Source organism: Stegodyphus dumicola, chromosome 3 (assembly GCF_044657685.1).
Source record: "Stegodyphus dumicola isolate Sdum_Otavi_A_Nest chromosome 3, ASM4465768v1".
In the NCBI taxonomy this organism is placed as follows: Eukaryota; Metazoa; Arthropoda; class Arachnida; order Araneae; family Eresidae; genus Stegodyphus; species Stegodyphus dumicola.
In genome coordinates this window covers 123152480-123167091 of record NC_140770.1, presented here as the reverse complement: position 1 = coordinate 123167091, position 14612 = coordinate 123152480, and the positions used below count along the sequence as shown (strand labels likewise).

General features: G+C 34.1%; 1 protein-coding gene across 2 annotated transcripts in view; it reads left to right on the top strand.

Moving 5' to 3' along the window:
- The window catches only part of LOC118195735 (uncharacterized), a 111814-nt gene that overhangs the window by 45227 nt on the left and 51975 nt on the right, over positions 1-14612 (top strand). For both annotated transcript variants that reach the window (XM_085813265.1, XM_085813264.1), the window contains exons 6-7: positions 3064-3208; positions 11382-11522. In XM_085813265.1, coding sequence (XP_085669391.1) covers positions 3064-3208; positions 11382-11522 — 286 coding nt within the window. The remainder of the gene's footprint in view (positions 1-3063; positions 3209-11381; positions 11523-14612) is intronic.

Genomic DNA, 14612 nt, shown 5'->3' with positions numbered 1-14612 from the left:
ATTTATATCGCAGTATAAATTAATAAATTCTATTTATAGATTTATTAATTTTCAGTGGAAATAATCTTTATAACATGTATTTACTACAAAAATGTAATTGCCTTTGTGGGCCATATAAATTGCTTCAAGGCCCACTTCACCAAATTAAGACCACTGAAATAGAACAGTTTTGTAGTGCAAAGTCATCTTGTGTTTAAAATTATTGAATATTTTTACAAAGCTACTACAGTACAAAGTCCGTAATCCGGACTCGTCGAGACTTCGGCGATTCCGGATTAAGCGTTTTTCCGATTATAGATCATCAATTTATGAAATAAAGAGCAATTATGATCTAAAGGGTATCAAAATTTATAAAAAAAAGCTTAATATTTATTTGTTTACTTTATTAAAAATTTCTTTCAATGTAAGTTCTTTAAGTTGCTTCGTCTTTTGTGCTAAACACGCATGCGTAAACATTAAATACGCATGCGTAGCATTAAACACGCATGCGTAAAGCATACAAAAAAAAAGTTTTAGGCTTTGAGGTCTGGATTATAGATCATTCCGGATAATGGACGTCCGGATTACAGACTTTGTAATGTATATATATATATATGTGTGTGTGTATACACACAAATCTTATGCAGAACTTACTTAAAGATTCGAATAAGATTTATATCACGTTGTAAATTGCTATATCACATATATTGTCACTTGCATCATAATGTATGAATTTGTACTCAATTTATTTGTACAGCTTTTTTGTACTGAATGTAGATGTGCTGAAATCTACATAAAACAATTCATACAGTTCCAAATAGTGTTGGTCTTTTGTTGAAGTAATCAGAGCCATGATGTTCATTAAGAAATTTATTTTATGCATGAAGAAGTGCTAGGCGCTTTCAAGGTCTATGGGAATTAATCATTATAAAAGTGTTCCCATTCGGACATGAAATTTCCAATTATTCAAGGTTGGTACCACATGTAGATTTCATAGTGCATCAAGGAAGAAAAGCATTTAAAAGATGGAAATATGCAACTTACTGAAAAAATTGTCCTGAAATTCACATCTAATGAAATGCTAAAAGTTAATTAGTATTAGATCTGTAATGACTGTGACATCCTTTCTCAGTCTCAGAAATTAAAGATATGTTAGTTTGTAAAATTTTAAAAGTTAATGCAGGAGTTTGTTCCTTGCTTACAGTGTCTGAATGAAATTTTGTAAACATTTCTACAAAATTGTAAAACAATGTTTTTTAAGCTAGTTTCAGTTACTAAATAAATATCTGATCTATAAGTAGATTGCTAATTTATGATCCCACTCTGAGTTGTCCATTGATTTTACTAGGACTTTTGAATCAGAAATATGTGAATCTTTACTTAAATGGAGAGAACTACAATGTTTTAAGATCTACATTTCCTCTATTGATAGCAAAATTTTTGTAGGTTAAGTGATCTTCATTTTATGAGTGTTTCGAATTTATCATTTCTCCTGTTCCTTTTGCAAACAAAACAGCAATACAGAGTGTTTAAAAAAAATCAATTGATTTGAAAGGCATACATTAGTAAAAATATTAAACATAAAAACTTAAGATTAATTTTATATTATATGGCTAACGCTGAAATATTTTTACAAACCAAATTTAAAATGATCAATATGTCCACCTTTGTATGCACGGCTTATGTCAATACAGTAGTCGTATTTGTACTAATCTTTCACAAGCATGTCTGCATCCATTGCTTCCACAACTGTTGTTACGTTTATCTTCAGTTTGACTAATGTAGCTGGAAGTGAAGGCACATAAACAAAGTCTTTTTAAACTCTCACAAGAAGAAATTGCACACTGACAAGTCCGACCATCTCTGCCAATGGTGTTTAACTGAATCGTTAGGTCCCGAAGGGCTGATCCATTGTTAAGGACTGCGATTGTTAAAAAATTCTGGAATGTCTAAGCAGCAATTTGGTGATGCCTTATTATGCTGGAAAACAAAGTCGTCCGAATCAGTTTCTAACTGTGGGTCAGTCAGTTTTCAAGCATATCGAGATATGTGATTCCCATAACAGTGGCTTATATGAAAGGCAGTTGACTTTGCCACTTAGGTGAAGAGTAGCACATGAGAGTATGTTAAAAAATTGTCACCTCTTGACACATTCTGAAGGAATAATCCACAATATTCTACATATTCTTTGTCACCTGTATGAAGAACTCGCAGCAGTCGGTCACCTGTATGAAGAACTCGCAGCAGTCGAATCCTACATAGTTGGAAGACAGACATTGCCACAAAACACGCCAGTCAGAGGCTGCAGGAATGTCAAGTTCTTGACCACCATAACAAGTAGATTTCTGTGGACTATGTACAAAATTCTGTCGGTTGCACTACACATTTGTGACTGGCATGTGGAGAAGACCAGGTGATTTCCTGTTATGCATACAACCCATGTCTTTCAACTCTTTATACCATCGCCTAATGCTCTGAGTGGTAGTTTGTTGAGCACCTGCATATTTTCGATGAAAATCATGCTGAACAGTTTTTATAGACATGCAGATTGCGAAGCAAAGAACACAAAAGAATTTCTGTTGTGCATCCGCCATCTAGACAAATGCTGAAGTGTCAGGGGAAGAAAGAGTGCTAGTGTTATCTCTCACCACCTTCATGAAACTCGAAATTTCCCTCTTTCTACCCATATATTATTTAATATAAATGGATTAAAAGCTTAATAGTTATGATTTTTTAAAATCAGATGAAAGTATTTTTATGTATTTTAATATTAGACCTTCAGTATGATCATCATCAAAATTTTGTGGGTTTCATTTATGATATGGAATGTGCTCTCAATTAAAAACACATTTTATAATTTAAAAGTTCATTGTATCTGCATCTTCTTAAAAAGTTTTTATTTACTATCATAACACAAATCGATACATATCTAAGCAGCAAACATAAGTGCACAGAAATCAGATTTTCATCAGTCTATGAAAAAATTTTTGGCTAGTTTATAATGATTGTGAGCTTCATTTCTTAAATATTGTGAAGTTCATAAAGTTATATAATATAATTTTTTTTTTTTTTTTTTTTTTTTAGATTGTTAAATTCCTTTTGAAATATGGTGCTGACCCTTTGCAGAAAAATGCTCATAGGAGAACACCTCTTGATGTTGCTAGATCAGAAGAAATTATTCGACTTTTGAAAGAAGCTGCACAGTTACAGAAGCAAAAAAATTTAAGCGGTATAAAAATATACAGCTTTCTAATTTTAAATACAAGATTATTTTACTTGTAATATTTAGTATTAGGAATCTATCTTGTGATTTTATTTAGTAATATAAAGACGGTTTCTGTGGGACGTTTAACTGTAATGAGGAAATATAAATTTTTTGATGGTACACTGGTTTCCAGAAGTTAAGGAAAAATCACAAACTTATCCAAAAAAAAAAAAAAAAAAAAAAAAAAAAACTGATGTGTACACCACATGACTTCCTTATACGGAATATTAAATTATACGCATTTTTTCTTGCATTTCATTTACACTTATTGGATTGAATTAAATCTACTTCACCGACAGCGCATAAACCACAATAGAATAAATGCATTCTTTAAAATTCACTCTATTTGTTTACCATAGCGACACTCTGGCACTAGATTCACTTAACAGTATTATATTTCGTTCATATTATAATTCAGAATGCACAAAATTTATATCATTTAAAGAATTATCTAATCGTTGCCACATGTTCTATTCAAATACTGTAATAAAGCTAGAACAATGTATAAAAGAAATTAAGCAAACAAAACAAAAAAAGAAACAGTTTTTCACAGGCGATTGAGAATTTCTCATTCAATTAATTCAGTTCTCACTTCGCGACAAGGCAAAAATACATAAAAACTCAAAACATATGTATTAAAAATTACGAAGTAAATCTTAAACACATATTTCCTCGAAAAAATTCCAGAAAAGATTAAGCATGATTTAATTCACAATAATAAATGAAGGCATTATCTTTGTTGTTGTGAAGCTAAGTTTCTCTAGATTTTCAACAAATCCACTAGTCTGCTGTTTCAAATGTAAACAAACAATGGCCGCCATCAAAAAAAAATTATTAGGCTTAGCGGCACTTAAACAGCTTTAAAATTGTTGATAATTCTAAATAGATTGGATACAGATTTACTAAAGGCATAAAAACCTTAAACGGAAGATAAGAGCAACATAATTCAATCATTTTTAAAGCAAAAAATGTACAATTTACAAACATATAAGAGTAAAGAAACTGAGAACACTGAACCGGGTAACAGAGTGGATATCTATATAAATATATTTATATATGTTTGGTGCAGCCGATTGCAATCAAAATACGAGGTGCACATCTACATGTTATAGCAGTCCTATATACAAAATTTAAACGTTCTGAGGCTTCTCGTTTTTGAGTTATGCGAGATACGTATGTACGTTCGTACAGACACCACGAAAAATTCTCTTCAGAATTTATTTTAAAGCAGTTTTATAATTTTTTTGGAGGAAAAGAGTCTTTTATTCTGTCCTTACATACAGATATCACGCAAAAACATCGTTAAATTGCATTCAATAGTGGCCAAAATGGATATTTTCGTTGAAATATGCTGCCTGAAACTTTTCGCGATTACAATACTTCCTTTTTACTTCGTTCAAGGAAGTAATAAGCCAATGTGTATAAAATATGAATATGTTGTCAAATAAGAGTTGTTGAGTAAAACTGCAGCGTGCAAATTAGTGACACTGCAGTCGAAATCTGTCATCTGCGAGGAGCATAAAATTGCATGTTTGAGAGAAAGCCTTAAAATTTAATTGTGGAACTAAGATAAGAAATCTGGGATAACCAATTTGTAACTGTGATGGAGAGCTACTGGGAGACGAGTGGCAGGACAAAGTCAGATAGAAGTAGCCAAATGGCTAATTGTGAGTCCTTTTTTTGGCTTATAGACTTTGGCAACAGTTTCTAACCCCAGATTCGGCATCTAGGAGATTCAGCCAAAGACAGCCAACTGCTATGATGAGGATCAAAGATTGATATTTATTGCTATGTGAATGAAGGAAAGAACTGCATCTTAAACTCAGATCAGATCCTGCAGCCACCAGAAAGTTCGTGTCAGCGGCAGAGGCTTCACAAAGGAGGTCTGTACGCAAGGTGACTGGTCGTTTGTGTGCTGCTCGCGTCACAACATAAAAGGGAACATTTGAGGTGGGCATGTCCGCTAGACGGCTGATCAATGGAGGGCTGTTCTCTCTATGGATGAGTACAAATTTAGCCTCCAAAGTGATAGTAGGTGTTATTTGATTTGGAGAGAAACTGGAGCTTTTTATCATCCATCAAACATCCTTGAAATAGATGCATACAGAGGAGGCAGTGTCTGTGTTTGCTGTGGCATCTGTTTGGTTGGATGCTCAGAACCCCATGTTTTTCCAAGTGAAAACATGAAAGCTTAGGCGTGTAGAGTTGACATCCTTGTTGCTTATGTGCACCCTTATGGCGGGGCAGTAGGTGATGATTTTTTGCTACAGAACGACAACGCTAGATTGCACAGATCTCGCATCGTGGATGATATCTTCAGCAGCAAACAGTTCAGTACATGGAGTGGCCAGCTTAGTCACCAGATCTGAATCTTGTTGACAATGTTTAGGATGCTTTAGGAAGACGTGTATCTGCTCTCAATCCTGTTCTTCAGACCCTTGGCACACTTGCAACTGTTTTGTGAAAGCAGTGGCTCTCACTTCCTACTGAACTGATAGATTTTATAGTTGGCAGCATCACACATCGCTGTATGTGGTGGATTTCTTCTACGGAAGATCAAACTCCATATTAAAGGTAATTTTCCTATACCAAACTGACACATCCAGTTTGTTCATTTTATACATATGATAATTAATTTCTGTAACACTATAATTGTCTGGTAATTTCTTTTCGTGCAATTTTATACCTTACTATGTGTTGTATACTGTAGTTCAGTGTCATTAAATTCTGCGTGTAACTTTTGAGTAATCATCATTTTTGTGAGTTTTCCTTAATTAATGATAACCAATGCATGTAAAAGAGTCACTGAGATTTGGTTGTAAGCTCTTTTAACCCTTTGACGCACGGTAGTCGCGCCTTGAAACCACCATTTTCGGAAATTTTTTCCGAAATTTTTGAGTGAAAATGAATTGATTACTGATCTTTTACATCTAAATAACACAAAATGACTGTAGAATCATGCATGTTTTAGGTATTAATACTTCAGATCAGATGCCTTTTAAAACTTGTTTTCGATGAGACAAAATAACTTCCTTTTATTAATATAAACAACTTTAAATTTCAAAAGTTAGTCATCGCACATCATGATTTCTATCATGAACAATAAAAAATTGCAGTAATTAAACTGCATACATTAAAAAAAACCCTCTATATGTATGGCATTTGCTATGTGGTTTCAGGGCGCGACCACTGCATCACTAGAGCATTGTGTTACAATGCTTACAGTCCTCTAGGGGCTCGGTGGGACGTTTGCTTCTCAATGGCGTTCGCTTGCTTTTCAAATAGGAGTGTTTATTTTTATTTGGATATAGTAAAGAGCTTTGAAACCACAGAGTTATTTTATTACTAAACAATATATGCACCTGCTCAGTAAAACGGTCTTTCTTTTCCAAATACTTTTCTCTGACATCAACACACTTACTCCCCAAGCTAGCATTGTGATTTTATAAATTATTTCCTGTGGTTTAAATTTAATGTAAATATACTCACACTTGCTCCCCAAGCTAGCATTGTGATTTTATAAATTATTTCCTGTGGTTTAAATTTAATGTAAATATACTTTGCTATAATTAAAAATAGAAATTGTGTAAAAGTTTATTTAAATTAAAAATATTTTCTGAATATTTTGGGACGAAATACGAATAAAATAAGTATGAATGGGAAACGAACGATCTGTACAAAGCCAAAAAGACCAAGCCCCCCCTCCATTAACATAAAAAACCGCAAATTTCATGTGCCAGATGAAAAAAAAACTAAATAACGCTGGACATATACCAGTGAAATTTAAATCCAGGCAGTGTACATTTTGTAGCACAAGGAAGAAACCTCATAGAACAAGATGTATGTGCAAAACGGGCAATGTGGGTCTATGCATGTACCAAAGAGACAAAACATGCTTTGAACAGTGTCACAAAAAAGAATTTGTTCTTTGAAATTTATGAGTTCTTCTTTATCCTTATTTTATTGAGTTTTTTCAATCCATTTATCCAAATGTCCTTATTATGTAGGTACTTATTTTCACTGCTATTGAAAAATTATATAATGTTTATTTTTTAATTTTTTATGATGATTTACTTTGTAAAATAATGTAAAAAATTATATATAATGCAATTCTTGCATACATTTTTTTTTTAAAATCGGTAAATTTCGTCATTTATTGGAAACACGCGCGGAAAATGGTAAGTTTTTTCCCACATCAGTAAGTTTCAAAGGCCTAGATGTGTGGTGGTTTCACAGTGCAACTACCACCCACAGAACAATGGGCAAGAGTAGATTTTTTAAATTCATATATTATTTGTCTCTATGATCATGATATTCAATTTCTAGAGTTTTTAGTTAAAAAAATAATATCGTGCGCATCAAAGGGTTAATTAGGCACGTGATTACCATTTATTGCAACGAAGGCACATTAGCTAAACTTTTGGTGGAAAATATATTGACTGCAATTAATATTCTGACATCAGAACAAAGCTGGAGTCTGTCTGTCTATACTGAGAGAAGTTATACTGCTAAACACTGATGTCTTAATCTGGATTCAAATCTCATCAAACTGGCTGATTGAATATTCGTAGTCTTTCCGTGTTCAGCATAATTATGAACCTAGTTTCTCATATAAAATCCTAGAAAAGCATTCTTAGGCAGTTGTAATTTTTTTAGCTAGTAGCTAATTCATTACAGCAATCCTACAAGAAATAGCTGCTGACATCAGTTATATTGTTTGATTTTTTTCATTGTTAACTGGAGGGTTAACACTCTTCTAATCGTATTTTTTAATCTTTTTGAAATTGAAAAAGAGTATAAATATTATGAATCTGAATTGCATATGCATATGTTTGCATTCCAGCTGCATGTACCTGAAATATTTCTCCAGGTACTAGGGAAGCAAACATTTGTAAAGTATGAAATGTCTGATATGTTGAATGACTGTGCATGAATGCATATATGCTTTCTAGTCCTTAGTGATGAAGTTTTATAGAAACATTTGTGTAGATTTGATATCAGTAGAGGTGAATTTTTTAGAACTTATATATGAAGTTTTTTAAAGGAAAAATATCATCAGAATTTTGAAATATTTTCTTAAATTTGTATGTCAGTTTAAATATTTTCTGAGGCTTAGCAAAACACAAAAAATTAACTTAGCTAGCTGTTAAAAATTAAACTTACGTGGATGAGCAATTCATGAACATTTTGCATGTGATGCACTGTACAGGATGTTCATAAAAGAATGTTCTAATTTTAATGGTATTATAACAGTTTAATTTAGACTATTTACAACAAATCATGTATCAAACTGAAGGGGAACGAACCTAGTTTTTCTTACAAGTGTAAAGTGCATGCATCTTTAGTTATGCTGCAGCACAAGTAAGCCTGTAGTCCAATTCTTCCCAGCTTGATTAACAAGTCCGGGGTAATGAAGCTATAGCCTCTTGAATTTTGTGTCTCAGCTCTGGCAAATGATTAGTAGCAGCGAAATGTAGGCAGGATCTTTACTTCAACGTTCAACCACTCTCGTTTTCAGTTAGGTTCTGCAACTGCTCGGAGATATGTGGACAAAAGTATTGAAACTCCAAGTTAGACTGTTTAGGAGTACTGTTGGCTTAGAGTTTTTGCTGATGATTGACAGTGTTTGGCCTCATCGAGCATATGTGGTGTCAGAATACTTGCAAACTGAAGATATCGCTCAAATGGATTAGCCACCTTACTCACTGATTGATTGAGCATGTGTGGGAGGCTTTAGGGCATCGAATTTCAGCATGCCAAATTCCTCTCTGGACACTCTAGGAGCTGAAAAGTGCACTTTTAGAAGAGTGGCATGCAATTCCACAAGACTTGTTCAATACTTTGTTAAAGTGTTATGAAATCAAGATGCGATGCATGTCTGTTCGAGGTGACCAAACACCATATTAAAGAAAAAAATTTCCCGCAAGAGGCAACTTAAATTTTTCAGTTTCCATAAATTTGGTTTTTATTTCAATGTTTTGTGAATAATCAACTGCCAAACATTGTAATTTAAGTTATCTAAAGCTCTTCTACACATTTCTGTTATTAATTTTTATTAAGTTATATTTTTTCTCGGTCATTATCCTTTAATTTTGATAATCAGTATATATTGAATATGTTCTTGTAAGAAAGCTTACTAAATGCTGTGTCATGCTTTTAAGGTGTGCCCTACTGCATACATTTATTTCATTTTAATGTTACAGTTAATAGGTAACTTAGTATGTTTCATAATGTTAAGCTGTTGTATCTGGTGTCCCAGAATAAATCCAAAGGAGGTCTCCTATGTGTGGTTTGATTTATCTTGGGCCACCCAATATAAGATTGCTATGGTTTCCAAAAAGATAATTTAATGAGAACATGTATCTGACATTTGGTCCCAATAAAATTATTGCTTATTATCAAAAGTGTTTTGAGCGAAAAGTTTCAGATGTGTATAAAATTTGATTTCAAGCTTATAAATGAACAGGAAAAACACCCTGTAACAGGCATTCATTTTAGTGTGAGCAGTTGGAGAGCAATAAATGATGTTTCCAATAGCAAAACATGAACTAAAGAATTTTAATGCTAAAATGTTGTTTTGAGTAGGGGAAAGCAAATTGAGAAGAAATTGCTGTATTGAAATTTTAATGATATGCTAGAACAGCAAAGATTGTAGTGTTTGTGAAAAGTTTCAGAAAAAAGAATTTCACAATTTAGTTTAAGGGTTAGAGGTATTAAGATTAGCAGTAATAAGAATTGGCATGCTTGCACAAGAATGCTGCATCCACAGAATAAAGCTCATGTTCATATTTTCTTATGGAAACAAGTCATTCTGTTTGCAATAAGAAATGTAATATGCAAGCAAAGTAGTATGTATGTAACAAGAATTTTGCTCCACGTTTGGAGTATGAGATGTAGTGTAATCTTTGAGGGCAAAATATTTAATTGAAATTCGTAGTGAATGTTTTACCTCACCCAAAATTAGCCATATTCAAAATTGTGCCAACAGTTTGAACCTGATTCTGTTTGGGGTAGGGGGACTTGGTTAATGTTTTTCATAGAAGATAATTGCTCTGGTAATTGATTAAGTGATTTGCAGCAGCTGCAGTGTAGCAGTCTTGAAGATTGTGCTGGAGTTTGTGTATCTGAATGAATAACACTTTGATATTGATAGCCTTGTGAAAATGATGTTTATGCCATGAGTCTATTTTTATTCATTAGAGCAAATTTCTATCAGTATTGGCAGAGAATTAATCGAATATATGTTAAGTGTCTACAGAGACAATGATTACATGAAAAAAGTTGTAATGCATCCAAAAACAATGTGCCTTATAAAACTTTCTTGACCTGCAGTAATCAAGTGTAACTTTGTTTTTGAATATTCCAGGTTCATCATTATAACAGCTATTGTCTGAGAATCAAGATGACTAGTAAATGTTTGTTGCATTTGGAATTTTCACTTGGGTTCTATTTCCATACATTTGTTTTTAGTCCAAAGGGGCTTTGTCCCTGAAGAATTATTGTTTTCGTTTTGCGATTTTGCGTCAGAACCCTATAAACGACATACCACTTTTCAAATCATTGCCGCCAAATGCTATCGCCCTGCATTATATTTGAAGAAATTAAATAATGAAGAATCTGCATAAATGTATGTATGTTTCTTGCATTGTGATAAAACAACGGTAAATAGAGCCATCCAATTTTGAATGACATAATCCTGCTGCGAATACGGGCATCTGAAAGCCGAAATTTGAAATTTGGAATATGTTTTATTATTGATTTTATTGATTTCGTATTTTGTAAAACTTTAACAAATTTTTTATTAACAAACTCAACGATTTAAAAGCGAGCAATAGCAACACTCTATGGGGGGGGGGTTATCTCTAGCGCATGGAACTGTGTATAAGAAATTCTAAAGATATGCTCATTTTAAAATTATTTTGGGACATTGCTGTTGAACTGAATTTTATAGTTCAAACATGATATTTAATAAATAAAGGTAACACACAAGGCATTAAAAAAATGCCACTATAGACATAATTTAAAATCTGAAACCTTTCAGATTTTTTTATTCTATATTTTTATTGTTTTGTTTTTTCATTGCTGTATTGTGCTTTTTAAATACCTGATGTCAAATTGTACATTTTACTTTTTAAAGGGCCTGGTTCACAAAAAGGCCTCCTCAGAACGCCTGAGGCTGTGGGAAACAGGCAGAGCGAAAAGTCACCCTGCCATCCTATCTCAGCCTTATGTGATCTTACCATGAGAAAGAATTCACCTCAAAATCAAACACATAAAGGTATCTGATTTTGTCTCTTGTTATTTTGTAAGAATTTTTGTATCTGTATGTCAGTTTTATTTGGGATAGTGCATTTTTCTTTTTATACAACTACTTTGAGAGTGAGAGGTTTGAGACTAGCTGTAATGCTTCATTTAATAAATTTGAACTTAATACAGAAGTAATTATTGAACATAGGGTATGCATGTCAATTTTCATGCATCATTGTATTTGCATAATGTGCATAAATATAATTTTTAAAGTACTTTACAAGTTAACTTTCCAGCATGCGTGTAGGCACAAAATTTCGGACAAATTCAGTTTTTAATGCTCATTTTTCGCATACCAAAAATGAGACATCTGAAGGTCATTTCTACAGCAATGTTTTTAAGATCTAAATCAGAATTATAATCTTTAAACTATGAGATGGAAGTTGGTAATATCTATTGACTTTAAACCCTTTAAGTATGGCATATATTTTGGGAAAATGAGCCAAACATGGAAATTTTTTATACACTTTATATCTTATATTGCTGAAGAGAGCAATCATGGGAAAGAAAACTAGGCTTTAAATGGAATAACTGCCATGTTTAATATTTTGACATATATGGGTAAAAATTAATATATCATTATACATTTTAATTTGGAATTTTTAATTATGTCAGAATAGATATATGATCATCAAGATGGTATATTAAAGCTAAATATAATAAATTAATGTTAAACTTAAAACTAAAATTAATATAATTTCAAATTTTCAGCTTAAAGAATCTGAAAGGTACTCTCATGTGAATTAGGCATTGCCAAAGAAAAGGATGATGTTAAAATTCTTAAAAATGACTTATAAAATAAAGAACAAAGTGAACTGTGTGAAACCCAAACCATAATTATGCACTTTTAAAACTGAAAGAAAATGAACTCAAATTTGGCCTTCATGGAAAAGAAGGGCTGGTTTTTCTCATGTACAGTGTCAGGTTGTGCACTGCAAATATTGCATATTTTTGTTCAGGCAGCACAAGTAAAGGTTAAAAAAACTGATGGTCTGAAATTAGGCTTATGTAAATATATAATTCCAAGATGAAGAAAAAAAAAATCGTTGTACACTGCTGGCCATTAAAATTGCAACACTAGGAAGCAATCATCTGACGAACGTCAAAATCACATGAAAGGAATAAGAGATTGGGATATGCAAATGATTACTATTTCAGTGCATTTAGACCATGTGGCAGAGAGAAACAATGTCTTAAGAACTCCATAAAAGAAAAGTTGTGTAGTGGTTTTCTCATTCGGATAGCGCTTTGTAAGGTCGGAGTTTGCTTAGAATATCGTGTTATGCCTCGAATAAGAAGAAGAAATGTTTACCACGAAGTGTCATTAGATGCAGATGCAAGTAATTCATTAGATGCAGGATCATTGCCTATCGAGAGTGTGGATGATCATTCCTTGATATCGCCCATCACACTGGTCGACATCCAACCACTGTCCTATGAATATGGAACCAATGTATTACTGAGGGTCATGCTGAACAGCATGCTGGATCTCAATGCCCTCCCATGGGTAACACCCGAGAGGAGAGAAATATTGTGAGGTCAGCCCTGCAAAACTGTACAACCAAGTCACAGACCATTAGTCAGAAAATTGGCATATTTGCAGCACATTCAGTGTCCGCTCATAGGGTGTGTTGACCTTTGCAGCAGCATGAACTATCAGCGCAGCAGCCATTACTTAGGCTTCGCTGACAATCCTGCAGCATAGAGAGAGACGGCGACTCTGGTGCTCTGAACTACAGAGCTGGATACAGAAGTGGCAGAATGTTGTCTTGGTTAGAGTAGACTGAAGGGTACGCCTTGTATTATCGTGGAGCTGTTTCATTTATCGCCAAGCCAAGTTTGTGCAATTAATTCTCTGATGTTTTTTTAAGTGAAAATAGGTCGATGTGTACATGGATACTGAGTTTGTGCAACTGTTTGACTTATTATTTTGTTTTTGTGTAACGGTGATTTTTGGCATTAAAATCGCAGCTACACAAAGGTAAAATAACAAGTCAGAGAATTGCTTTAAAAAATCAACGGTTTTTGGTCCGTATACCGCGAAAAATTGCCAATTTTCACCAAGGGTTGCCCATAAATATACTTTTACCATCGTCTTTTCAGACAAGTCCCAGTTCCGTGCAGTATTCTGATCACATACATGTATGGTGGGAGACCGCATGTCGCCTGTTTGCATTCAGTATCGTCATAGGGGCCTTGCACCTGGTGTGATGGTTTGAGCAGCCATTGAGTACACGACATGCACTTCTCTAGTTCGGATCGATGAACGCAGATTGGTACATTTCTGACATCTTACATCCAGTGGTTGGGCCCTATCTTCGAGGTCTGCCAAATGCCATTTTCCAATAAGATAATGCAAGACCATATGTTGCACCTCATGTTCTGACCTTCCTCGATACACAGGGTATTCGCTTGCTGCCCTGGCCTGCAGGGTCTCCAAATTTGTCACCCATTGAAAACATATGGGCATGGGTTGCTGAGAGACTGGCCCACCTCCTCGCTCCAGCCAATACCTTTAATGAAGAGCGGTGTTGGTGTTGGTGTATTTAATTATGGCAAAGCACACGAGGGCTATCTGCCTAAGGGAAGGGATGCCTTCGTGGAGGACTTTCTAAGGGAAACTGGCTCGTATACATGTTACACATGGGGAAAACCACGAAAACGCCCACGCAGCCAGCCCGTTCGCGGGATTCGAACCTCGGATCGAACTACCAGTGTTCAGCGACGTTACCGCTCGGCCGCTGGTGGGCTTTAATGAGGAGTGATGTAGACGTGAAGCAGCATGAAATGAGTTGATCGTTTCTGTCATCGAAGCCCAGTTTGACTCCATGCCTGACTGGGTAAGGCTGGCAGCTGTTTCTAATAAGTTTAACTCCCAGACTGGTTACAAATTTGACCATTTTGTCTTCATGCCATACTGTTTATGCACATTAACTATATTTTTTGTATGTGCTTTTCTTCATGGTGTTGCAGTTTTAATGGCTAGCAGTGTAGTTATGTTTTAATGAGAGCTAAATGTGTTATTTTATAGTTATAAAAGTGAATTATCCTCCAAATTTAT